Raw genomic sequence first — 26,463 nt, forward strand, 5'->3', positions numbered from 1 at the left:
TGAAGATAGTTTGAGTTTTGTATTAGCAGCTCTAAACAAACAAAAACAAAACATTTAAAAACTGAGAATTGACGGACATCAATTTGCTGCATTTCTCACTGTGCTTCATCTGTTTGAACTCAAAATGATCACAGACATCTTCACTTATCTGCGTCCATTCTTCTGGTATCCCAGTGGATTGATGAATATGCTGAATGAAGGATTCGCCTGTGGGGTCATAACGGCTACGGTCAACTAAAAATTTCACAGATCTATGCATCTATGGAGACTTGATCTGTGATCAAGTCTCCAGAAGAATGGATCATTCCCTGATTTTCCTTTCTTCTTCTTCTTCTTCTAGTTAAATGGCGATTAAAATCAAAATCACATACTTTATTTTTAAATTTCATTTAACTAAGTAGTAGTTAAAACGATTCCAATAGAGATTTCCAATTATTTTTAATGTGTGGCTATAATTAATCCTGCGTTATCCCACCGATAGTTGTTATAGTTTTCCTAATTTCCTTTGCTATTATCTTTTTTTCCTGTGTGTGTGTGTGGGGGGGGAGTATGTGTAATCTGTTGTCGGATGTATATAACGAGAAGTTATTTCGGTGATTTCAAGTTGGACCATGCATTGGTGTTGACCAGCTCCCACTCTCGTTTTTATAGGTTTCGAGAAAAGGGGAGGGAGAGATTAGGGATGTTCGGTTCGTTGAACAAGCCTATTATAGAACCTTTAGTAGACGGAGATCAGAGTAAGGCTGCAAGGCAGGTGCAAGTTCTGTATTGAAGATGTTTAACGAGATCTTAAGTTATCTTCCTAAACGTTCGAACTTTACACTAAGTTAGAATGATTTGACATAGAAAATTTCATCCTATTTTCCGTATTAATTACACAAAATATAGAATTAGAGGGTGCTCAGTAACCTTTCTTTCTTTCCTCATTATTATTGTGCGTCTGTTGATGCATATGATTAGCGAACATCTTTTGAAAGAAAACTAATCTTAAATCATAAATAAATCGTTAATTAACCACTCTCCCCTCCCCACTTCCATTACGTAATTATACGGAAATTGGTAAATTCAGCAGGGAAGGGGACTGTGACCCTAAATTTCCGATAGCTATCAACCTCTACACGAAACATCTTTCCCTTTGACTTCTATCGCCTGTAAAAGCTTCATCACCAAGGATGTAAAGGAATTTATCTCAAAATCTGATGCGAACTCCATAAATGAGTAATAGATAGATAGATACAAGTGTTTAAATATAGTTACGTACATCATGCGGTTTGCCTGAGTATGGGATCTTTATGATGGATGACATACAACAATCCATTCATTATATGGCTTTTCATCCAGGCCATTAGGTTGGGGACCTAAAAAGTCTCCGATCACACTGTCTTTCAGATAAAAGAAATCATTAAACAACCAAGAATAGTATATTTAAGATTGCGTGAGTTATCGGTATGCCTTGTGTTTTCATGTTGCAATCTTAACATGAAAAATGATCGGGAATATGTTCAACCAACACACGTTAATAATACCGGACTTCAGGTAGGACATTTATTTTAATCCAGTTTAGCAACGAATTCAAGTAGCTACATTAGTATTATTTTTTAATTCTTATTATTCATATCGACACACATCGTCATCTATGAACAGAATAAATTTTATACGTAATATGTCATTTATTTAGTTTTATGTATTTCGGTTAGTAGAGATGCCAAGTTAGATGTGTGGCAGATATATCAGGGAAAGAGAGAGAGAGAAGATAAATATCTTTTTTCTGAATTGATTGCTATCTGTTTAGTCCGAAGACCCTAAGGGGCGAGGCCTAACTGCAGTAAATAATGCATACTCAAAGTAATGCATGTAGATGGAACACGTGGTTCGTGAGTCCCAAGCACGTGTTCCTAGAAGCGTGCATTATAGATTTCACTCATGCTATTTCGCATAATTCTCTTATTTATAAAGAAATAGGAAAATAAAAGATCTCTCTCTCTCTCTCTCTTTCTCTCTTGCACGCACGTGTGCCCCACCTTTTCTTTTTCTGTTTTTGGGGAATTAAAGAAATAAATAACACATGCTTTTCTCTCAATAACTATGAATTTAATTATAAGGAATTTAGTAAATATCGCACTTGAAATTGCCATCTTTTTAATACTATTACACCTGCAGTAACAATTCTTCTCAGTTATGACTGGATGTATTTCATATTCAACAGAAATAAGAATATAAGGTCGGTCTAATACTATTTTCTTTATTTCTCGATTTACTTAAAACTGGAGTAGTGAATGGCATAACTGAGAAACGCTGTTCAAGGAAAACACCAGTCTTTTCAAACAACATAAACTAGTTGAAAATGAGGTCGTTGGTCGACAGAAATAAGAATCGCCATGGCACAGAATAGAAATTCTATTTCGTGTCACCTTCCACTGCTAATTTATTTGCGTAATTAGTTACTGCTATAAAAATGAACACCATTTTATATAAAGAAATTTTCATATATTTCACATACGAAAACACATTTCATATAAAGAAAAATTCTCAACTTATGAAATGTCGCAAAATTTTATCTGTTAAGCAAATCAGAATAAAATTCTAAAGCTAAGTATGCGTAGAAGATTTTTTTTTATTTAGTTAGAACTAAAATATTCAATGGGAAGAAAAATTTCAATTTTATTTTTTATATCTTTCTCAGAGAAGAAAGGCTACGGGATTAATACACCTTAGTATGGTGGAAAACCAACTCGAGTATTTCATTCATCTTTGGCTTCTGAATTACCATCATTGAATATACCCAATTTAACTTGGGCTTACTTACGTAAAGACATGAGTTGTTTATTCTTTTAAATCCATTTTAACACCCCCTTCTCTATTTCTCATAAAACTGCTTGGCTTCCAGACTTTTGCTGAAAAAAAGGCAGTGAATAGGTAACTACAAAAAAATTTTGTATAAACTGTAGTGATCAGGAAAACGTGAAAAAGGGTCTAATAAATATAATCTACAGTGATTAGAGAATAGTAAAATTTTCATATAATCTATAGTGATCAGAAGATTCAAAAAAATGTAATTTATATTATCTAGTGATCAAGACAGTAAAATTTTCATATAATCTATGGTGATCAGGAGATTGTGCGAAATTCATAGAATTTACAGCGATCAAGAGATTGTAAAATTTATAATTCTACAGCGATCGGGACATTGTGAAAAAAAAGTTCACATAATCTGTAGTAATCGGGAGAATAAAAAAGTTCATCAGGAAATTAAACATTTCCTATAATCCACAGGGATCAGAATATAGAGTATTTTGAGGAGTGATGTTTTACCGGGTCTGATGGCTATAGGTTGTCTTTGATGCATTAGAGAGAGAGAGAGAGAGAAACTGTTTATCCTTCCAACAAATTGTACTTCAGGTGAGAGATCTCCAGTCCATCCGTTATAATTCTTTTGATTGCTGCTAATGTCATTCAGTCCATGTAAATGGCTGCTCCCCTTTGTTTACAAGTGAGCCAAAGGAGTGCACATTTAAATTCCATTCATGACTGCCTTCTTGCATCATCGGGTATAATATTTAATGGATAAAGAAGTGGCCTTTTTTTTTTGCAAACCGTTCATTGCACAAGCGCGCGTTGTTCAACGAAGCGCTTTTTCTTAACGGCTTGGCCTTATACAGTATTCTCTTCACGCCTTAGGACAAGTGTCATGTTTGATGTACTGCTGTGCCTACCTGTCGCTTATGTATCATCCAGCAATAACGCCTTCACATGGGACTCTTTATTAAGCAAAATGTTCTCATTGTTGTTCTTACGTGTTATTTAAATTGCAGAGCTTAATAATGTGAGAAGACATGTTTTATTTGTGAATGGATTGAAGCCTTAAATCTGATATCAGATTTATGGCGTGTGCTGATAAAAATTAACATAAAAATTACTTCAGTGTTCAGTACACGTGCATTACTCCGGATGTTCCTCACGCGACTGCATTTTGAGTGCGGTTTTTTTTTTTTCTCCTCTTTTTCATTTTTATCTTATTAAGAGTATATACACGTAAATCTTTGCAAAACTTGTAATCATTAAATTCAAGAATGGAAGAATCATTTAATGATGACGTCATAACACCGTTTGCATTTATTGAATTTGTTTTTACTTTATTTATATTTTGAAGGGTTGTTCTGATGCTCATGATTTATGAAAAGGATTCGCCCATCTCTCGTACACCTGCAATTTAAGAAGTAATAACATAAACATATTACAGTTAAGCGGAATTAATTTTGGAAATGAGCTAACCCGAAACACTCTCAGGTATTTGACACAGCCTTGACCAATAAACGTGGTGATTCGACTTCCAGTGGATTGTCGTTTTTCTTTCTTTTTTTTTTATTTTTTTTATTTCGCATTATCGAATTGTTATTCATGTAAAAAACGGCAAAATGTTTTATTTTAAAATTTCTACTGTTCAAAACGAGTTAACAAAGTTCACAAACTTAGTTAAGAATTTTCTGATGATCTCTACTCCCCCCCCCTCCCCCAAACACATGCATGTAAATACACAATTCTCTATTGATTTTAGTTTGTATAAGTACTTGTGGAATGAATGCAATTGTCTACTGAAAATGGACACCTTGCTCATTATTAAAAACAAACATATCGTGTCCAGATGCTTTGTATGTATAAGAAGGGTGTATATAACGTCACATTAACTTAAATATTGATATGCATTTGCGTGTATAATAATGATAATCTATCAGGTACATGATAAGAGTGACCGACTGTTCCGGGCTAGAAGGGGGGGGGAGACCCCATGCTTGCTAATCATAAGCCGTGTTATTTATTGTATCGCGTAGTCGTATAGGGAAGCTATTGGATGGTTATGTGGTGTCGAATTAACCCCGACTGTTGATTGCAGAAGATTTTATACACAGTTTTCAGTATAAAGCTTTCAGGTTGAAGACTTCATACAGGATTTTCAATAGAAATTTATTTTTATTGAAAAAAAAAATTATTGAAAATGCTGTGCATTTTCAATAAATGAATGAAAAACTCTTTTTGAAATTATTGCAATAAAAAAAGGGAAAAAGCACATATCTGTGAGGAAGAAGTGTCATATACGACTTCGCAGCACTGGAGAGGATAGTAGAAAATATTTTAGGGATCAATGAAAAAAAACATTTTAAAATATACATCAATGCTTCAGTTTATTTCTTCTTCTTCTGCTTCTTCACGCATTAGATGTAATATCTGTTGCGACCAAGAATTCATCTTCTTTAATGGTATCTTTTAATCTTTTTCTAGATAATCCTGTTCTTCTCTTGTTCTTTGGTTTCCAACTTGTTTTATTATTCTATCTTCACTTCTTTCCACATGTTCAATCCATTTTATTCTTCGGGTTGCTACCCAATTGTTTATCGCTTGTATTTCACATTGTTTTCTTATATCTGTATTTTTTTAAAAATTTTATCTAGTCTAGTTTTATTTAATATTTTTCTTAATATGTTCATTTCATTTGTGTTTAACATTTGTCTTATTTTCCTTATCTGTTTTTTAACTCCCCAAATTATGACCATCACAGTGACAATCGGTAGAATGGCTCCCTCCCGTTTGGGAGTATATATATGTAGAAGTGATGATTAGAATCGAAGTTCAATGAGGAGATTTACCATTTTGGATCCTTTACCTAACCAAGAACGAATTAAAACAAGGTAAATGCGAGAAGTTCATTTGGTTTTGGAAATATCCAAGTTCTATTATCTTCTGTATGTAGTAGCAGCTAGGTCTGCTGGGCTTCATTCTTTTAATCAGTCTCAATCATAGACTTTGTGTTGCTCGAGATGTTAACGAGACAAATGCACGTTAGACTTCATAATAGACACGACTCTGGCCTCGCTATCTTCTTCAATCAGTTGAGTCGCTGGCCAGCGAAGTAACCCAAACTACATGCTTCCGGAATTGTTGTCCCAACCCTAAAGAGTGTTGAGTCATTAAAAGAGGCCTTCAGGTATCCCGCGATGTGTTGCCATATGTTTAGTATAACTCAAAGGCAGTCTTAAGATTTGCTCAAAGATTTGTTTAAAAGCAGAAATATTAAAATCGGCGGAGAATGAAAAAAATATTTCACAAATTAATGAAGACTTTATGAGACGATACGTCATTCACATAATGTAACAAATCGTATGATACTCAAGTTCAACAATAATATTAATTTGACTAAAATAATGTAAATGATATTTTGGAATTGAAAATATTTTAACTCATTGCGTAAATATCCAAGTATATAATGGTTAATTTTACTTGCAATAATTCGATATTAATTATTTAATGTATAAATAAGCATAATTAGATTACTTTATTGTTCAACAGCTGGTTAATAATCTTTACTATTAGTATAGGCAACTTAATTGCAAACAAATATTATAACGATGAAATCATGTTCCTAATAAAATGGGAATAAATATACTGGAAAATATTAAATTATATAATTAATAGAAATATCCTTTAACCAGTGATAAAATTTGTTAATTAAATTTTTTTTATTTTATTTATGTCATTTTAATACATTATATTTAATTTTTAGGAACTGTTAAAATTTCTGAAAATTAATGTAAGTTGGGCAGCAAATTGCAGCTTAAATTGCAAAACATGTTTTCAATTCCAAAGATTCTATTTAAGGAAATAACTAAATGTATTTTTTGTTTTGTTTTGTTTCTTTCTGCCAGTATCACTTGTTTGAACAACTGAAATTCTAAAAAAAAATCATGACTCATCAAACTGCAGGATTTCCCCCCTTTCTTACTCTCTCTCTCTCTCTCTTCCTCCGTTTTACCACACTGACCGTATCGATTCGCATCGATCACTTTTAAGGATTTCCGTAACACTATTCGGTTGACACCATAATGCTTATAATTTAATTTAAAACACTGGTGTGTTTAGTCCGCGCTTTGATTGTTTTAAGCTTCGTTCTATCAACAGGATTTTTCTTACAACATATCAACACATGAATCGCTGCTTGGTTCGCCTTCGGCATCGCTGCATCCGCGACTCATCAAATACCAGTATGATTAACATAATAATTTGTTGCTGCCTACTGCAGATAAGGAAAACCGACTTCAGATACCGTCTTTGCCAAAGGAATCTTTTCAATAGAACCCTAGCTTGCTCTCTACTTCGGGAAGTAATACATTTCTCATTATTTTTCTTTCCATCCGGGAATTTTTTTCTTCTTTTTTTAAACTTCTTGCTTCGGTTACTTCCATCCTCAGTGATTTGCTATAGAAGGTTGCTAAAGCATGACTGGCTATCCCCTCAAATATATGGTACAGCCAGTGGTCTGACTATCATTAAGCTTCCTTCATTGAAGGGGGAAAAGGCCCCCAGCGTCTGTAATACGTCCCGCAGAAGATCCTGTTATTTCTCCAACCACAGGTTTTTATCTCTAATTCTGTCGCCGCGCACATTCTACCTTCTCCTCTCGGTCTTTTACTGACAAGGCCCCCTTTGTCCAAGACAGGTAATCAGAGGTTTCACTTGCGCGCACGGCATCAGTACCCCTCCCAAAAACCCTTTTCCTTGGCTGGACGGCCACAGACTTTCCCACTTTCCAAATGGCTGACAACCGGCTTGGGGAGTGGAGGACCCGGCACCACAGGTCACCCCCTGTTTCAGGGCCCCTGCCGGCATCAAGGAGCCTGGAGTACCTTGGGCAGTCTTCCACCAGGAGGTTTAGTTGTCATGAAATGAACCGGACGCCGCAGGCAGACAATCGGCCGCAATTAAAAACAACTCCACTTCTCTTAAAAGCCCCTGGCATTATTCAGGAGTGTTTAATTTAAAGGTCGGTAGAGGAGGAAAAAAAAAGCTTCTTTGTTTCTATATAAAAAGAGTTGCTTTTTTTTTTAGTATCCTGTAATAACTGGCAACAGCACGAAACCGTGCATTTTCTTCTTTTAAAAAAGCATAAACAGCACGTATTCTTAAAGTTCTTAAGTGTGGTTAGCACACATTAGTTTTGTTAACATAATTATGCGGTGAATTCCCGTAATATTGCTATTGTGTGTTGATGTTAGTTGTATTATAATAATGGAAACAGTTCTAGATGTATGTAGTGGTTGATGATACTAAAAATACAAAACAATTCTACAATTGGTAATAATTTATGATAATGAAAAACGAAATAAAAGTTCACTCATTCTGAAGAATCCAAATAGCACGATTAAAAAGCAAATTTATTTGCTTATATTAATTCAGAATCTGTCGCTTAATTTAAGTATTAAGATCTTTATTATTGGTCTTTATTCTTAAATTAAGATCTATAAATATAGAGAATTTAATTTTAAGATCTATAATATATAAAATTAACTTCTCTTTTAAATAAAGTGCTTACACTTTTGTATTCTATGAATACATATTGTTAACGCTTACCAACAATATGTAAAAATTACATCCAGTTGAAATGGAGTTCTTTTGCTCTCGTACGTAAATTAATTAAACACAATCCAAACATAAACAAAATACTCAAAATATAAATACTTTGATCCAAAATAAAAGAGCTAGACAGTAATCAATTATCAGATACACGGTATATAATTCAAAGTAATAATATTAAGGATCGGGTGCCATTTGCAAATAGTAAAAGCATAATAATAAATCTTTTTTTTTTTTTTTTTTAGGGGAAGGGCTTATGGTTGAAGAATATTAATTATATCGAGTACACAGAACAGAACTATTAAATGGTCTAATGAAATGATCAAATGTCTATAAGATATTCGATATTTACAGAGATTCCCAAACATGTATTCCATTGATTTTCACCACTTTTGTCTTGATCTTTACACCCCTGTTTTCTTTAAAATATGTAGTAAATCAGAGAGGGAGAAAAAAAAGGGAGAAAATTCATTCCTCTTCCAATCCATTAAGGTGTAAATGAGAAATTTTTAAATGAATAAATATCATTATGGTTATGAATTGTTGTTTCATTTAGGTGTTTGTTACAAAAAAAAAAAAAACATTCTTTAAGGAAAATATCTTAAGTAGGTGCACGATTTTAAATTCATGTTAACTATTTGATTTATTATACTTTTTTTTTAGCAATTTGATCTGAGTGTGGTAGCCAAGCTAACAGCCTTTCTTTGATTATTATTTACTTTGGTAGGCATACCAGTAAGGCTTATCTGGTATTATTGTTTGGGAAGTCCCTGCAGAATCTCCAACTCTATCCAATAGAGTTAGAGATTCTGCAGGGACATTTTCATTTTGGGGGATGGATTTGGGAGGGGTATCTAATTGGCACGAGAAGGCATAGTGATAGGATTGTAAGCGATCGATAGACAGAGAGACCCTCTCCCATTCTTATCCCCCTATTCTTATCTTCCCAATTAGGTAACTCTCCCTCTTCCAATCCATTCCTCTCTGAATGAAAATTTTCCGGAGGACTGCCAACTGCATGAGCAGTCAGAACCTCTGGAACAACAATATTAGAGAAACCTTATTCTTTATGTCTATTAAGTAAATATTAGTGATTCGGGCAGCCAACTGCGACCATTAGGTATCTTTGCTGTATCCTGGACAATCTTTTTCTCTTATTAAATTAATTCTTTAGCTTTGTTACCAAAAACATTATTTCTTCCTTTAACATGTATGACAATACATTGCCATTTTGGGCTAACACTAGACTACGTAATGTGTGTGTGTGTGTGTGTGTGTGTGTGTGTGTGTGTGTGTGTGTGTGTGTGTGTGTGTGTGTGTGTGTGTGTGTGAGTGAGTGAGTGAGTGAGTGAGAGAGAGAGAGAGAGAGAGAGAGAGAGACAGAGAGAGAGAGAGAGAGAGAGAGAATATAAAAATTAGTCATTCGTATATAATTCATGTTGAAGAAAGAAACAACTCCAAATATCACATAAATTTTGATAAAAATAATCATAATGATATTCGTATCGTGATTAGGCTTACTCCTGTTAATACAGAATAGCTCTCCTGAGTTCCTTATAGGAGAAGCACAGGATTTCAATTTCTCACAGGAGAAATCTAACTTTAAATGTTTCTACTACTATCTACCGATAGACAATTAATTGGTAAGCAGTTAAGTACAGTACAGTATAGTACAGCACAGAATCTCATGAAAATGGAAGAGATTAATCTTATTTGGACATAGATGTTTCTCAAGGCAGGATTTAGATCTCCTGGACACTTCCTGATTACTTCAGTGTTATTAATAATATTTGGATAACAACAAAAATTATCAGAAATATAACTGGAATTATGATTACGTTTATTTTGTTTTCTTCATAATTATGTAAATTAAAAACAAAACTCACTCTTTAATTCTTATCAGCTGTTCACTATCTCCAAAATTGCACGTTAAATTATAATGTACCTGCATTAATTTAGTTGTAAGAGCAGGTCATAATAGTTATTTTTCTATAATACATGAAATCATTTGCGTATGATCACACTTATTAAAGTCACACTAAAATCATGGCATTGATATCTACTTATTCATAAAAAGTGCTACTTTTCGTTTTACTGGGTCTATAAAAACAGCATACAGAGCGAGAGAGAGAGAGAGAGAGAAAATTGACTGTTAATTTGTTCTGCAATCAGTGAATGATGATATTGCTGATGCGATAATGCTTTGTATAATTCAAGGGAAGAAATAAATATTAATGTCTGCTTATACTATATAAAATAATATTAAAATTTTATTAATAGTTAATTTTTATAAGAATAAAATTATTATATTTTAATGTATTTACAACACACCTTTTTTATTTTTAGAATTTAAAAAAATTTAATTAATATAAAACGTGGTAAAATTTTGTTGCATTACTAAATTCGCTTGATTTTTACTTTGAGCAAATTTCGAAGAATTTCATCTATTTTTCTTTGTTTCTTTTATTTTTATTTTGTTTTATTTTATTCCCCCCCCCCCTTTCTTTCTGAGTACTAAAACTCAACCTCTTAGCACCGCCATTCTTTCGTTTGATTTATTGCCGAGTCGAAACTGGCAGTGACATTTAAACTCTTCTGACGTTGCGCCGCCTATCTGTCGACGAAGGAGAAAAAAAAAAAAAAAACTTTAGCTGATGTTCTAAAGTGCCAGCTAAAGTTTACTATTTTTTTTTCTCTTCCTCGAACACTAAACTTTGATTTTAGTTTACAAAGTTTAGACTGGGGCACAACACTTAACTATACGCGATCTTGTTGTTTGAGTTCGACTGATTAACTATTCAAGTTCTTAACAGTGATAACGGTAGTGAATATTGGAGTTGGTGACGAAAGAGAGAGAGACAGAGAGAGATAAAAAATAAATAAAATAAAAAGGTACTGTTGGATATTACCGGTTACCTGTTTCCTACGAGGAGGAGATGCACCTCTCCTTATTCACACTATGAGGGCGCCACTTTAGCGGCTCTCACCGTAAATAGACAGCTCACTGTTTTCTTAGTACGTACGTTAGAAGGGGAGGCGGTTGAGAAAGTGCATAGTGTATGAGTACGCGCATAACTAAACTCGGCGATTGTAAATGGCAGTTGAATTATAAAGCTACAGTCGGCTCTAGAACCAGGTATGGTTTTGCCCGCCATATTGAGGTAATGTCGCTATACTCATCGATCATTTTGGTGAATGTACTCCGGGTCAGTAGAAAGAGACGGGATTGGAAGGCGGTCGTCACGTGATATGCTAATTTATCCTAGAGGGCGGAGTCAGCGCACAGTTAAACGACAACCCCAAAGAAAAATTATTTCCATCCAATTCATCCAAAAATTAATGATCATGAGTTCGTATTTGATGAACTCTCCCTCGTATGGTGATCCAAAATTTCCACCTACCGAGGAATATTCACAGGGAAACTACATTCCTAGCCATGGTGGAGACTATTACCCTCCGCAACACCATCCATACGGCTACCCAGTCAACAGTCCGCACGCTCCTGTGAATTATGGCCATGAGAACGGCGGGCCCGGCTACCCTGATCATGGGGCATCACCCCACTACTACCGGCACCCATGCGGACTCGCGCCCAGCACAATGTCGCCCATGTCCAGAGGACCGAGCCTTCCAATGGACCATATTCCGACAAGCCACAGTCCTGTACATATTCTTCCGGGACCGCCGCAGCACCAACACGGGTCTCCGGTCGCATCTCCGCCTCCCACGGCAGGCCTCCCGCGGACACAGCCGCCACCACCGCTACAAGTTCCACAGCAACAGCATCAAAGTCAACATCATCAGCAGCCCCCAACTTCTCCAGACTGTGCAGTATCCGGCGGAGGACAGCCCGTTATTTATCCGTGGATGAAAAAGGTCCATGTTGGCACAGGTAAGAGCCCTCAGTGTCTCGTTCGGCGTAAATGGGGGAGCCACCGCAGTTTAAGTGAGGTTAACTAGAATTTAATGGAAGCCACGTGCCCCAACACGATAAATAGCCGCCATAATCATAAATTATAAGTCGCAGTCGGTGTGTTGAGCTTTCTAAATGTCTGGCCTGTTCGCCATTGCATACATTACTTCGAAGCAATAATAATAAATCAAGAAGTCAATGTAGCCTGTAAGGGAAACTTCTCGCCTCCTTTATTCGTCCCCCCGCGTCTTATCTCCTAGAATAGAAAAGGGGGGGGTGTCTTTTCTTACGATTAATGAGGGTTCTCTTTGAGCTCCTGGCTTGATAGTTGACAAAGTCGTTACCTCAGAAATATTTTCAATAGTTCACACATGTTTCCAACTACTTAAAGTTGTCATTGGGACTTAGAAGGAGATGAATGTATTACTGTAACTGGACAAATAGATTACACTTGGAAATCAGCCATAATTGTGAATGAACATTAGGCTTAAAGAAGTTAAGGTTTGACTGGAGGGTAATGTTTTAAATAGTTCTATATATGTACGCGCGTGTGTATGTATGTATGTGTGTGTGTGTGTAAGAGGGACGTATATTTTCAAGGTATTAAAACTCTTATTTTTTTGTCCCTCTTTTCTTCTGCAGCGAATGGGACCTTCGTGGGTGTAGAGCCGAAGCGACAGAGGACAGCATATACTCGACACCAGATCTTAGAACTTGAGAAGGAGTTCCATTTCAATCGTTACCTAACTAGGAGACGTCGGATAGAAATAGCCCATGCATTGTGCCTGTCGGAGCGACAGATCAAGATATGGTTCCAGAATAGGAGGATGAAGTGGAAGAAAGATAACAAACTACCCAACACCAAGAATGTGAAGAAGAAAAATCCCAACCAGCAAAAGTCTGCAAATGTTACAAACCAGCAGAACCAGCAGCCTCAACTACCACCCCCTCCACCACCCCCACCTCCACCACCACCTCCTTTACCGCCACCACCTCCTCTTCAACCTCAGCAGACGTCTCCACATCTTTTACCACCTTCGCACACACAACCACCTTCTTTAGACAAGAGTGATTACGGCCTGACAGAACTGTGACCCTTCAACATTCCGCAGATGTGAGACAAGAAAAAAAAAAAAAAAGTGTTTTTGAGAAGTTTTCGTTTTGTGCGTGTGTTCTGCTGTGACCCACTCGGAGGGTCGATACATTGCCATGCCTTAATAACACTACTGTTACCAGGGTAGAATAATTCATTGGACTGCAATGGGTCTTGACCGCAAAAAGAAAAAAAAAAGTTCTTTGGTTTTTGGCGAACCAAGAAACTGATTGTAATGTAAGAAAAAAAAAAATTGGTGGTCAGCGGATAAACATTTTTTTTTTTTTTTTTAATAATGCGGCTGTAATGAAGATAAGGCTGCCAAAATGTGGACCGGTGTTAAAAACATCATTGTGTCTTTATTTTCTCTTACAGCCTATTTTTTTTCCTGATGTGTCTTAGCACAGAAGTAGTCCTAGTGTCCTAATCCTAGATTAGGATATATGTGAGTGGCATATTCTATCGGCTGTGTGAGTTGAGCTCGTAGCCCAGCTAGCAATTTGTGCTCCATTGGCACACTGCTGTATATTGGTCGTCCAAAGCTACTTACTTTAACAATGGTCACTAAAGCCTATACTACAACTCAGGGGGATTTTTACAGCTTTTATTGTAGGACTTCTGGATCCCTAATCTTATATATATATATATATATAAAAATATATATTTCACTGATAACAACCTCTATCTCCCTACAACTAAAGACAGCTTGAGTTTCAACCTTCCTCCTCTCAAAGATGTATATCCTCTCAATAGAACAAACTCCTAGAAGGATTGTGTGTTTTTTCATTGTTATTCGTTGAATCAAATTTTTCAATGTGTGGTCTTTAAATCATGTCAAGAGCTGTGTTGAAATTTTTTCAAGCCTTATAAGACTCGCTTTTTTCTCTTGTTGTTTCGTAATGTTATGACAGAAACATACCCCGGTTTTTTCCTTCTTGTAACAAAATAAGAAGACAAAAAAAAGACAATCGATTCCTCCATTTAATCTAAAGACTCTTTGTGTATAAATATGCAGAACTGCAGCAACAACAACAACAAAAGACAAGTATTCATAACCTGCCATATGCCATCCTCTAAATAGATCCATTCGTGTTGTGGGAGTTGTCGGCAGTTACCCTATTGGTGATAATGACAAGAACATTATTTGCTGAAGAATCTGTGATTATCTATCTCAATCTTGCGTTTTCCAGCTCCTTGCTAATGTCAAGTTATGTGTAAACAAACCTTTTTTTTTGTTTGTAATTTGTTTATATTTTTTTGCATCTCCCGTGAATCTCCAAAAAAAAAAAAAAAAAAAAAAAGAGAGAGAGTATATTGACCATTGAAAATAATTATCACCTAGAGCACTGCCTTAATTGACTGCGCTTGTGTCAACTGTACTTAGGAATCATCCGAATTCTGAATCAAAAGTAATGTATAAAAGGTACTATTTCAACTTATTGTGAACAATAATAATATAAATGTTCTAAAAAAAAAAAAAAAAGAGAAAAATAATAATAATAATCTGGCTTGCAAAATTAGTTTTGTATGATCTAAAAATAGTGTGCAATATATATTATATACAAGATATCAAAATAATAGGAAAAGTAAAAAAAAACCAGTGCTTTGATTTTCCGTTATTAATAATATTATTTTAATTGGTAGTTAAATTTTAATAGCCTGTTACATTCAACTGAAATTATAGGTAAGCTGTGCTCTAGAACGTGAAATATATGACTTATTTCTAAGTATAAAAAATTCGTATTGCATTGTACAGTACGATTAAAATGAAAATTGTTATACTGCAATATTATTAATAGCAATGCAATATTACAAGTAATAAGTGTTGTGAAATGTCAAAGGCCTTTCTATTTCCACTCTTTTCCTCTCTATCTATTTATCTATTCTTAAAATTATTTTTTTTTTCGAAAGCAAAATGAAACGCATATTAAAAAAAAAAAGTCTAGCCTTTTATATTGTTGTAGTAATTCACATTATTCTTGATTGTTACGTCACATTCCATACAACAAATGAGTTCTACACCTAAGAACACGTGTTGATTGCATTGTTTTACAGGTAGTAGGCACATAATTTATTGCTTACAAGGCAGCCTTCATTTACTTTGGAATGGAAGCAGTCTCATGTCAAACGTTGGGGATGAAGGAGAATTGATAGGAGTAGGGAAAAAAAAAGCAATAAAGAAACAAAACAAATCCCACTTACAAATTGTTTCAAAACAATATTCTACCCGTCTGCCATTCCCGTTGTAATGTTGCGTCAGTAAGGGAATGATTGAGGCTAACTGGGTACTTAAATCTTGATTTATGGTCGCGTGTTTGTCCAACATAAACGGCCACGAGAGTGATACGAAAATTATAGAATTTACTGTCACTAAAAACGTGTAAGGTTAAACAATGTGCCTAGAGGAAGACATATTTTATCTTAATGTTATTACACACCAGACAATAAACAAACACAAACGATATCAGTTGTTTAAATGGTCTGGATGAAGTGCATCATTAGAAGCATAATGAGACCATCGATGAATCTCCGTAAATTGAAGTTGACCAGATGAACTTGGGACTGCATTTTACTCTATAATGTAAAATCAGTAAAATATTACAGACTAGTCCACTTCGGAGTGTGTATTTTTTATTTATTTATTTTATTTTTTTCTCGTGGTACTTTTATAGCTGCGGTGACTTCTTTTGTGTGTGTTGTGTCTCTAATATTTGGCGTCGCCAATACAGTTAGGACGAACAACAATGGCGCCATAACTGATGAACAATATAGCGCGTCTTTATGCTATACTCTGGCAACGGTTGTACAGTCGTGAAACAATTAAGGACGGTGTTGGGTTTAGTCGCTTTGTTTTCGGCTAGACAAAGGGTGTGGGTAAAAATGTGCGTGCTCATCACGGAGTGTCTCATTTAGATCACAGGGTGGGTTACATAGATTTATCTTCCGAAGTAGGAATTGAGTTAACCTTCTATCTCTGTCACTCCGCAATAGTGATTCTTTATTTTCACGAACATCAAGGACATTAAGACGATATCCCAGCTTGTGAATACAGTTTATACAGCTTGTCTATTACTATTCTGCATATTAATTCCCCCCCTGTTTTACTGATGAAATGTACAGTCAATGTAGTTTCATTGTAAGTGTCCATATCTCTTACTTTTCATGTTTTGTGTGTGTTCCACAGGTCCGAAAAAAAAAAGTATTATAAGAAGATTCTTAACAGTGTTTAACTGGAGGGGGCTTTTTGTGTTAGTAGAAATCGCATGTGACCCTTCATTATCAAGTCTAGATACGATGTAGAGCTTTATTTCAGTTCAGTTTAGTTCGGTTTCTTATTTCCAGATTTATATATAATAAATAGATCTTATGAGTAACATAATTTATACGCTTATTTTAAATATGTAGTTATTCATCTTAAGATTAGACTTCACATTTTAAATAAATAACCTCTGTGGATTTTTTTTAGAATAATCATCATTTAGAATTTTTACGATATGATTGTTGTTGAAAATTTCAAATTATGAATAGTAATTGCTGTACGAATATGTGAAACTAGTTAGCGTAGTTTATGAATAAGCATAACAGGAAGCAAATGAAAATAAAGTTATTAATATTGGATCCTATTACTTACGGAAGTTATGACTTTAGGTTTTGTGATCTAAAGCGTCATTTTAGCATATGATGTAAACGTTACATGGTTAGCATATGACCGGCAGAATATGATTTTAATATACATCTTAATGTTTTAACTTAAAAGTTATAAAGTTTAGTTAAAGCATCAAGTTATAACTTTAAGTCATAGGCTAATATTACAAAGTTTTCACGTTAAATATGAATCAAAGACTAACACATTAAAGTTATAGCGTGTGATAAGTTTAAATCAAAGGCTAACATATTAAAGTTGTAACGTATGATAAGTTTAAATCAAAGGCTAATATGATAAAGTGTAAGTTATAAGTTGGTCATATCACAACTTTTGAACCATTGAGAGGATAAGTAATTAGTTTTTCATGAATGACTAAAAGAAAAAATATTTTTGAGAAATAAATGTGTTGATGTTGCATACATACATGCCATTCTTACTTAAATTACTTATGTGGCTTAACACGAGACAGAATCCAGAGAACTTTAACTAGCCATAACTACAACAACCCTTAGAAATAGTACAGTGGAGTGTCCCACATGTGAACCGCAGTTGTTACTCCTAAGAATAACTTTGTTCTTAATTGTCACGATGCACACAGTGTACGTTTAGAATGTTATAGATTTAAATAACAAAGCTATTTCAATAATTTTGATGGGTGGGACATGTTTATATCAACATATATAAAATGTTATACTATAGCAGATATCGGGACTTTGTTATAATGCATATTATTTATAAAATATTTCATAATTTATTGGCTTACTTTCAATATAGACCTCGGTATCGTGTCTAAATATTACGATTGCAAACAACCAAAAATAATTAAAAACAATAAAAGAATTCCTTGGAAGATATTGTCAGCCAACATGAAATACTGCATTTTTTAAATGTGGAATACACTCCCGATAATATAATCAACATATTAATCTAATGGATATAATATAAGGCCAGAATCTTATGAATATAAGGTCAGCATAGAATACAAAGCCCAAAATACGAATTAATGTAATACCAGAATATAACACAGATTATTGTAAAGCCAGAATATAATGAATAGGATGTAAGTCTAAAATAGACGAATAGAAAATGTAAGGCTAAAACAAATGAATAAAATGTAAGGTTAAAATAGACGAATAGAAAATGTAAGGCTAAAACAAATGAATAAAATGTAAGGCTAAAATAAATGAATAAAATGTAAGGCTAAAATAAATGAATAGCATGTAATGTCAGAATATAATTCCCCATCCCGTGTCTGTTGACTTCAGAATTCGTGATTCAGAATGAAACATCAAGATGCTTATTTTATGTTGTTATTTTATCTTGAGGTACTGTCATTCCACATAAATGAAATATTAGTTTTAACGCCATGATTCACAATGTAACCGACGATAGAAGCATTTTTTATTTATTTTTATTCTCTTGCAAAAATCATCAGTACTGGCAAGGGCACACATATTAAGGACACGCATAATAGCTTGCATAGATGAATGTATTATAATGTTGGGTGAAAGAGAGATATTAGTATAGAAATTGTTGTAGATTGAACTACGGTCTTTTAGACGGTGAAAAGCTTTAGTAATGGCGTTGGGTTGACATTATAAATTTAATAATGTTTAGTGATGCAAGGATAGTAATTATCAAATATAATTTCATTGGAGTACTTTTTTTTTTAAATTTTAATTGATACATTTCTGGTAATCTTGTAAGTCTTAAGCCACCGTTATCCCATGAGTGGCTTTTGTATTTCCAATACTACTTATAAAGTAAATGAATTATTACACATATGCACATTACTACACATTATCGCTGTTTTTTTTATTATTTTGGTGGTGTCCAGTTATACAGTGTTGCAGTCTATTCCGCATTCTAAACAATTGTGGTTGATCAGTGAATTTTTCCTGATCGTTTCAGAACCAATTTACCACATCGGCCAATCCAAAAGACAAACATATTGAAATTGAGTTAAATATTCTTAAAAAGTTTAAAAATAAGCAGTTCAAAATGGTATTTCAGTAATGTGTTTGAACACTCCATTTTTATTAATTTGTAGGATTTACACATTATCAAGTATCCATTTCTATTAGGTTTTTTGAGGATAAGATAAACCTGCCCACTTTCTGCTTCGGCATACTTTGACGATAGTATTAAATCAAACTTTTATCAGACTACCAAAACTTGCACTTATAGTTTATCAATATTTATTGGCTTTATTTCTTTCTCATTCCAATTCATTTCAGTCTTTATACTCATGTTATTGTACATATACTTGTTAGAATATATAATAGCCAGCATAGTATTGTGCTGTTTTATTTCCAGTGGTTTGAAATGTGGGTAATGAAATAATCTGAGCAGAATGCAGTACCATATTAGCCTCTTACCAGTTTCTCGATTCGAGGTAAGTGAAATTAGCACTAATATCTTCCATTTAACAGTAATTTATTAGTAGGAGATCAGAGTTATATCGTTAGCATTTTAATAATGTACTTGATGAACAGAATCCGCTTTTTTAATATCTGTTGAGTGATATAAATGCATTAATAAGGCGCATACCTAGTTTCCTGAAGTGTCAAATCATATTTTGTTAGTTATTTCATCTCATCGTTTTCTGTTGCTCCCCTTATGTTCTTGGCAATTACTTATTCCCCTCTGGATTTGTTATGCTTAGGGAGCATGCCTATCGCTCTTCGAGCAGTCACTCCAGTTTGCATTCATAGTCAAGTCCCTATTTTCCTCTTCCATTTGCCACACTTCAGACTTCCTCTCATCTAATCCATATCCGCCTTTTGTTATATATCAATTGTCCCGAAACTTGGTGGGTATGATGTGGATCCATGCTGCATGCCAATTATCGAACAGAAATATATAACTTTAACATGCAATGGAGATTGATTTACGTTAAGCGACGCTATGCATAATATCCCGTCCTCTGAAGAATTCTAATAAACTTCTTGTCCTAATCTATCTTTGCGCACTTTCCTGTCATCCATATCCATGATTTGATAACAATTTATTGAATTTAAAAGTAGCTGCTTTATCACTTTATATGCTAGAAATAAGAGTGCTCGTTTCTTTTGTTTCACCGCTTGGTTTTCAATTTATATTCCACCTTTTTAATCTTATAGATAACAACTTTTATTTCGGATCTCATCACGTGTGCAGTTCTGCCCCAATTTCACTTATATTTCTCAAATATTTTCGATTTCTTTCTATTTCCACATACCGTATGAAGTTACCAATTCGTTCTTTTTGATTTCACTAGCTAATATGATGTTTTATTCTTAAGAACATGAATGCTTCATTTCTATAGTGAATATGTATGCATTATTTACGAAGAAAACAATTAAAATTCAAATTTCGTGCAGATATTGTATAGCACATGTCTCCATATACATTTTATGCTAGCCATTTATTCAGAATACCTATTTTTTTAGATTTATTTACAGACAGACCATCATGAATATTATATACTTTTTATAAAATAATACTGTAATATTTAAATATGTAGTCCACTTTTATTAGTTGATATAAGAATGTTATATTCATGGGAGGAAATGGGGGTATCGTTTTAGATTCTGATATTTAAATATTTAATTTCAAATAGAAATATGAATCATGCAGGTAAAAGACATTCAGCACCGTTTCTTTAGATCTAATGGACTTAGTTGTCTCTACGAACAAGTAATCACCGCCATTCTTTCTTTAGTAGAAATTGTAATGCAGTAGTAGAATTGGTATTTATGCATTTCATGGGCAAACTTTGCTTTTAATCATTGCTCAATAGATTGATAACCAAATATACTTGGTATGGGTATAGAGATCGCTTAAGAGGGCACAGAAATCAAATATTCGTGTCATACGATTTAGTAACCTAAAAATGTGTAATGCAAATTTTTTTTAATGTAATTGCACTTAGTATTGTGGCAATATGTGCCGGTGCATATGTGAAGGAATACTACTACCTACATAGCTATAACCTGTTACAAAACTAGAGGTTAATTCTCTCTTTCTGTGTGTGTGTGTGTTTCTGTAATTGCCGTGCAATTATAGTCGAAAATGGGGGTATCGTTTTAGGTTCTAATGAACGCTATTTTTTTATCATTTACTTCTAAAAGTAATAACAAGTTTATATACAATTTCTTCTTTTGTTTCATAATGTTCATAGCTAAATATAGAAAATAAACTTTGGAATTAATCCAGTAAGAAAAATAAATCATAAAAGCAAGCTTAAATGGAAGATAATTTAATATTCCTAATTTTAACCAAACATTTTATTACCTGAAGAATAAGAAAAGACGATTCAAAAGTATTAATAACTATTTATGAAAAAATATACCCCAAAAGTGCAGAAATACAAATATTAGCCACATGGGAACTCACTGAATTTATATAAAGTTATGAAATTAAACTCCTTATAAGAACTGGCTTAAAGGGGCGAAGCAAGAATGCTTTTCATCTTCCCCGTTATCTGTAGAGGACAGATATAAGGTGTTATTGAGCTATATTAAAGCTCTGATCATGGCTGAAGGGTAGCAATAGCCGAGCCTCAGTTAGAACTTCATTGGCTACAGCATTGCCATCCATTACCCTCCAAGGGTATTTAATCACCGCATCTCATGGTCGATTCATAATCTACCAAAATTAAATTCTTAAAAGAACTGGGCGATGGACTGAGTCCTTGACTCTTTATCCCGTCATCTGAATGAAGAAGACCTGTGTGGATGGGGTGTTATTTTGAGCTAAAAGCTCTAGTCATGTCTGAGTAACGGCAATAGCCGAGCCTCAGTTAAAACTTCATTGGCTACATCATTGCCATTTTTACCCCAAAATTAAACTCCCAACTAGATTTAATTTAATGTATATAGATTATAATAAAAATTATTTGGTTTATAAGAAAAGACAAAGAATTTTTTTCGCTGTATGTTTTACAATAATAAAATTACAATATTATCTAGAATAATAAAATATGAAAATAAATTATAAATAAAGTTTGCTTAAAATATCTGAAAATAAGCTAATTAAATGTATTTTATTCAGATACAGATGGTTAGTACTGGCTTAACAATGCAGCATTGTTTCTGTATAGGTTAGTGCAATGAGCTGAAAGTATTTAAACCCTAGAAATAGTATTAGAAACGAAAGCGTGAGATATTTTCGACGAGTCAAAAGTTGCATTTATAATATCTATCGTATCATTTATACTTATTGCAATAATTAAATGATGGTTTAACCTACTATCCCATACCCAGTTTTCCATTATCATCGGTTGCTGGTTCTCAGTTAATCTTCAAAAGGTAAGCTCTCTTTCCACTTATTTCTCAGAATTAGCTAGTTTATTACTTCAAAAATACCTCATTATTAATTAAGATTTATTAACAAACGTTAAGTTTTGAATTAAATCATATTACAAAATCTAAATGATACAATTTTGAAATATTAACTGAATGACAACAAATATTTTTATAATTATTATTTTAATGCTGTATTTCAAGTTTCTCCCTGATGATAGAGACAGTGCTATAACTTAATATAAACGATATCTAACTGCACGAGAAGATAAACATATTTTTATGAAATATTTGATTGTCATGACAATTAACTCCGCCTTCATCGAGATATTCATCGCAACGAATAAAATATTTTCCTAATTAGTGTACAGATAATGCCTGGCGTTAATGACTTAATTGATGTGCGGTTAATAAGTCTATTGTCGCTATATTTTACTGATGCAGCGTGTTTAGAATATGTTTAGTGGCTTCGCTATGATGATCTTTAGTCTTGCACTGAAATACTAGCAATTTATCTCGAATAGTATTCGATAATTTATTATTTTATGTCGCAAAGGTACCGAATAACTGTAATATTAAATCTAGTGTTAGGAAAACATCTTTTTAGGATATATTGAAGGTTTCAGGTCTAATTTGTAACCAGCAATCTCAACATCTACATACTATCTCGAACATCTTTTATGATTGTACATTTTTGTAGAAAGTAAAATGAAAAATATCAATTAAAATATCTAAGGCTTATTATTTTAACTGATTATCTTACTTAATTTAATCAAGAATTAATGTTTAGGTTAAAAATCTCTCATAATATGACTATATTGAGATACTTGGATAACATAAGGAAACAAAAGTATAAGATAGAGAATTTCGTATTTTCCTATGTAATTAGTTAAGTGTTAAGCACAATCTTTTCTCTTGATTGGAATCTGTTTCCATTATTTTGAAGAAGTCATCACGCTTATTTCGGCAGTAATCTTACACTGGATATAGGGGTATTAGATGAGCAGTTGGCGTTTCAAAATCCATGTTCACTGTCTGATATTTTAATATTGCCTTTACGGAGACCACCTGACTTCTCTAGTTGAGATTCAGCATAAGAAAAAATGAAGTTAAAAAAATAAAATAAAGAACGAAAATAAATGAAAAAAAACGAATCTAGAATGTGCTGTCTCCAAAGAAAACAAAAATCTCCATTTATGCAAAACTCAGCGGTTTGTTTATTCTACGGATTTTTAGCCTATTGCTGTAGTTTACCCTTAAAGGTGTTGACATGAGGAATGTGCCCAATTAATCATCTGTTTAATTAATTATTTCTGTTTCACCAGTATATATGTTGGGAGGAACAAGTCTCGCAGATTATTTAAAACAGTAATAATCTCCCCCTTATCAATAGCAGCAGCAGCATCACATTAAACATTACACACACGTTCGTTCTATTTTCAGAGGTTGTTTATCTGACATTTACACTGATAGAAGAAAGAAAGAAAGATTTTTCTCCTGGAATATAAAATATGCTTTACTTTCATCGTTCAAATATCTTAAGTTAATATCTCAGGATTATTAGAATTCCGGGATTCTTAAAACGGAACATTAATTATTAAATGTATTGGATGAAGATGAACTAAAATATTACGCCTTTAAGAACAACTTGAGAAGATTTTGTTTTTTCAGTTTTTTCTTAGATAACGAACATATTTTCTTTGAATACTACTTCAACATATTATGCGTCATAATTAGTCATAAGGGACGAGAATTATTCAAGCGCTCGTGGAGTTAATATGACGTTTAATACATATTTCAGTCCTATATTGCTATTAAGGTTAAAAATCTCTCATAATATGACTCTATATTGATATACTAACATAAGAAAAATATTAAACAAAAGTATAAGATAGAAAATTTCGTATTTTCAGATATGGCTTCCTTGTAAGAATGATTATAGTAATATAGTTTCTTCGGATCTGCTTTGAATACATATTATGAAGAAATATTTATTGTATGGGTTAAATTTATAGAGTCCACAGGGAAAAATTAGGAAGTTTCGGCCTACAACTCTACACTTAATACAAATCATGGATTCTACTACATTTACACGTCATCACTTGCCGTTGATGTTCTTATGAAGCGATTAGCTGACCGTTATAGACTCATGAAAGGGGGCTTCTTTCTCCCTGGAGTCTTTTCCCAGAGGGAAAGCAAAATTTTTCCAAGAATTGTAGATTTTTCTCTCCCTAACCGACAAACCAGCGTAAAAAATTATCCAGTTGATGCACATAGCACACGATTGCGACATGATCTTAAAGAAATGTTATCATATTCTTATGTACAAATAATGCACACTAAGGAGAATTAGTCTAAATTAAGTAATCCGCAGGCAGTTGTTTTCTCTTAGCTAGAAATAATTCTTTACTATTAGCCTCCGTTATGAGATAAGATAACCTAATATTATTACATTAAGACAAGAAGTTTCTTTAGAAACCAAGAGCCACTCGATTTCCAAAGTGTTAAGAAGAGAATGTCATATTGTAATGAAAAGTGCGAGATTATCTCTATAAATTATTGCAGTTTATATTCCATTACTATATTTTAATATAAGAAAATGGCAAACAATTCTAGCGTTTAACATATTTCACAGATCTACGATAGCTGAGTCACTATCGGTAATGCCCTTTATCTGGAGAGACTTAGGTTCGACTCCCTAAGAATCTTTACACAAGCATTTTTATCTGAGGATGAATTAGCCGTTCTCATAAGGAGATGGAAATATTTTTGAGATGGAAATGTTTGTGATATTACAAACAAGCCTGAATCATTCATTTTATATTATTTCAATTTCAAAAATTGTTTGCTGCAGTCAGTAATTCGTTCTTAGTGTATTTAGTGGACGTTTCGTGTTTTGTGTCATCAGACTTTATTTATTATACACACCGAAATAATATTTAAGTATAAACTCATACAGCTAACCGCTTTGGTCTTATGATGTACTTATAATAAGTGTGTTACTGATACTCGCAGTTAAATCTATTTGTGACTGTTTGTACCACTGAATAATTTAACGTCAATCGGGTGTGTGCAATAATTCTACTAAATCCCTACTGAATACTTCATTGTTGGGTTTGACTAATCCCAACAACTGCAAACAGAGACTAAAATTAGTGATTCCACTTAGAACACGTATTAAGTATTCATTAGTATTGAGTATTTTAGATAGATTTAGTAACACGTTATCTGTTGCTGCTATAACAAATAATTAATTAGTTCGTTATTGAAATTTTCTGTTCTGAGTTACTTCAAGTTCGGTTTGCATTTTATAGTACAAAATATTTAAACTGTCTTAAATAGTTTGTATTTTAATAAGGAATGTTCCCTTAAAATCATCTTCGTTTCTGTTTCACAGATAGTTACAAGTTTCTCTAGTTAGAATAATTTATGCAACCTTTCAAGATCTTTAGCATTTGCAGTTTGTTTAATCTGTAACAATGATTCACGAATCGATGCTCGCACATGCGCATTGCCGCTATGGTTTAATATCAGTTCCGTATACGACTTTGAAATTTTAAACTTTTCGGAATTAAAATGCAATTTATTCATATTTGATGATCTGAACTTAAGGTATTTTAATTATGAAATGCCTTTTGTGTGTTTACAGAACGCCATCATTATAATTATATGAAATTAAGATAAGGGTTATGGCTATAATCTATGTTTACATCTTGTTGCCATGTTCGCATAGAAAATCCATGATCAAGAAGAGCCAAAAATAGTCAGCCAGCTGATTATCTTTAGTTCGTGAAAAGTTTTACAATATAATGCAGTTTCTAAATATATTGGTTGTCACACTGTTTTGTTACCAGAGAAACAAGTGCATCAATACAACTCACCCAACAATGAAAGTATTCCCATTGATAGGCTTAACGACTATAACTTCATATTTGCTTTAGAGAATGTAACTTTAATTGTTGGCCTTAAAGGATATAACTCTATTGTTTATTTAAAGGGTATAAATTTATATCGTTAGCCTTAAAGGATATAACTTTCTGTTGACTTAAAGGGTATAACTCTATATTGTTGGATTTCAAAGCTGTTTAACTTTGTACTCTTAGATTCCAAGGACATAACTTTA

At 33.4% G+C, this 26,463-nt stretch overlaps 1 protein-coding gene across 1 annotated transcript in view; it reads left to right on the forward strand.

The window, feature by feature from the left end:
* The first annotated feature begins 11,563 nt into the window (after positions 1-11,563).
* Positions 11,564-26,463, forward strand: part of LOC150099014 (homeobox protein Hox-D4a-like) — a 187,173-nt gene continuing 172,273 nt past the window's right edge. Inside the window, exons 1-2 of the mRNA XM_090405792.1 lie at positions 11,564-12,295; positions 12,959-14,832. Coding sequence (XP_090261918.1) covers positions 11,599-12,295; positions 12,959-13,410 — 1,149 coding nt within the window. The 5' untranslated portion in view covers positions 11,564-11,598 and the 3' untranslated portion in view covers positions 13,411-14,832. The remainder of the gene's footprint in view (positions 12,296-12,958; positions 14,833-26,463) is intronic.

This window comes from Typopeltis vanoorti, chromosome 15 (genome assembly GCF_054136105.1).
Source record: "Typopeltis vanoorti isolate ZY-2024b chromosome 15, IOZ_Tvanoo_1.0, whole genome shotgun sequence".
Classification (NCBI taxonomy): Eukaryota; Metazoa; Arthropoda; class Arachnida; order Uropygi; family Thelyphonidae; genus Typopeltis; species Typopeltis vanoorti.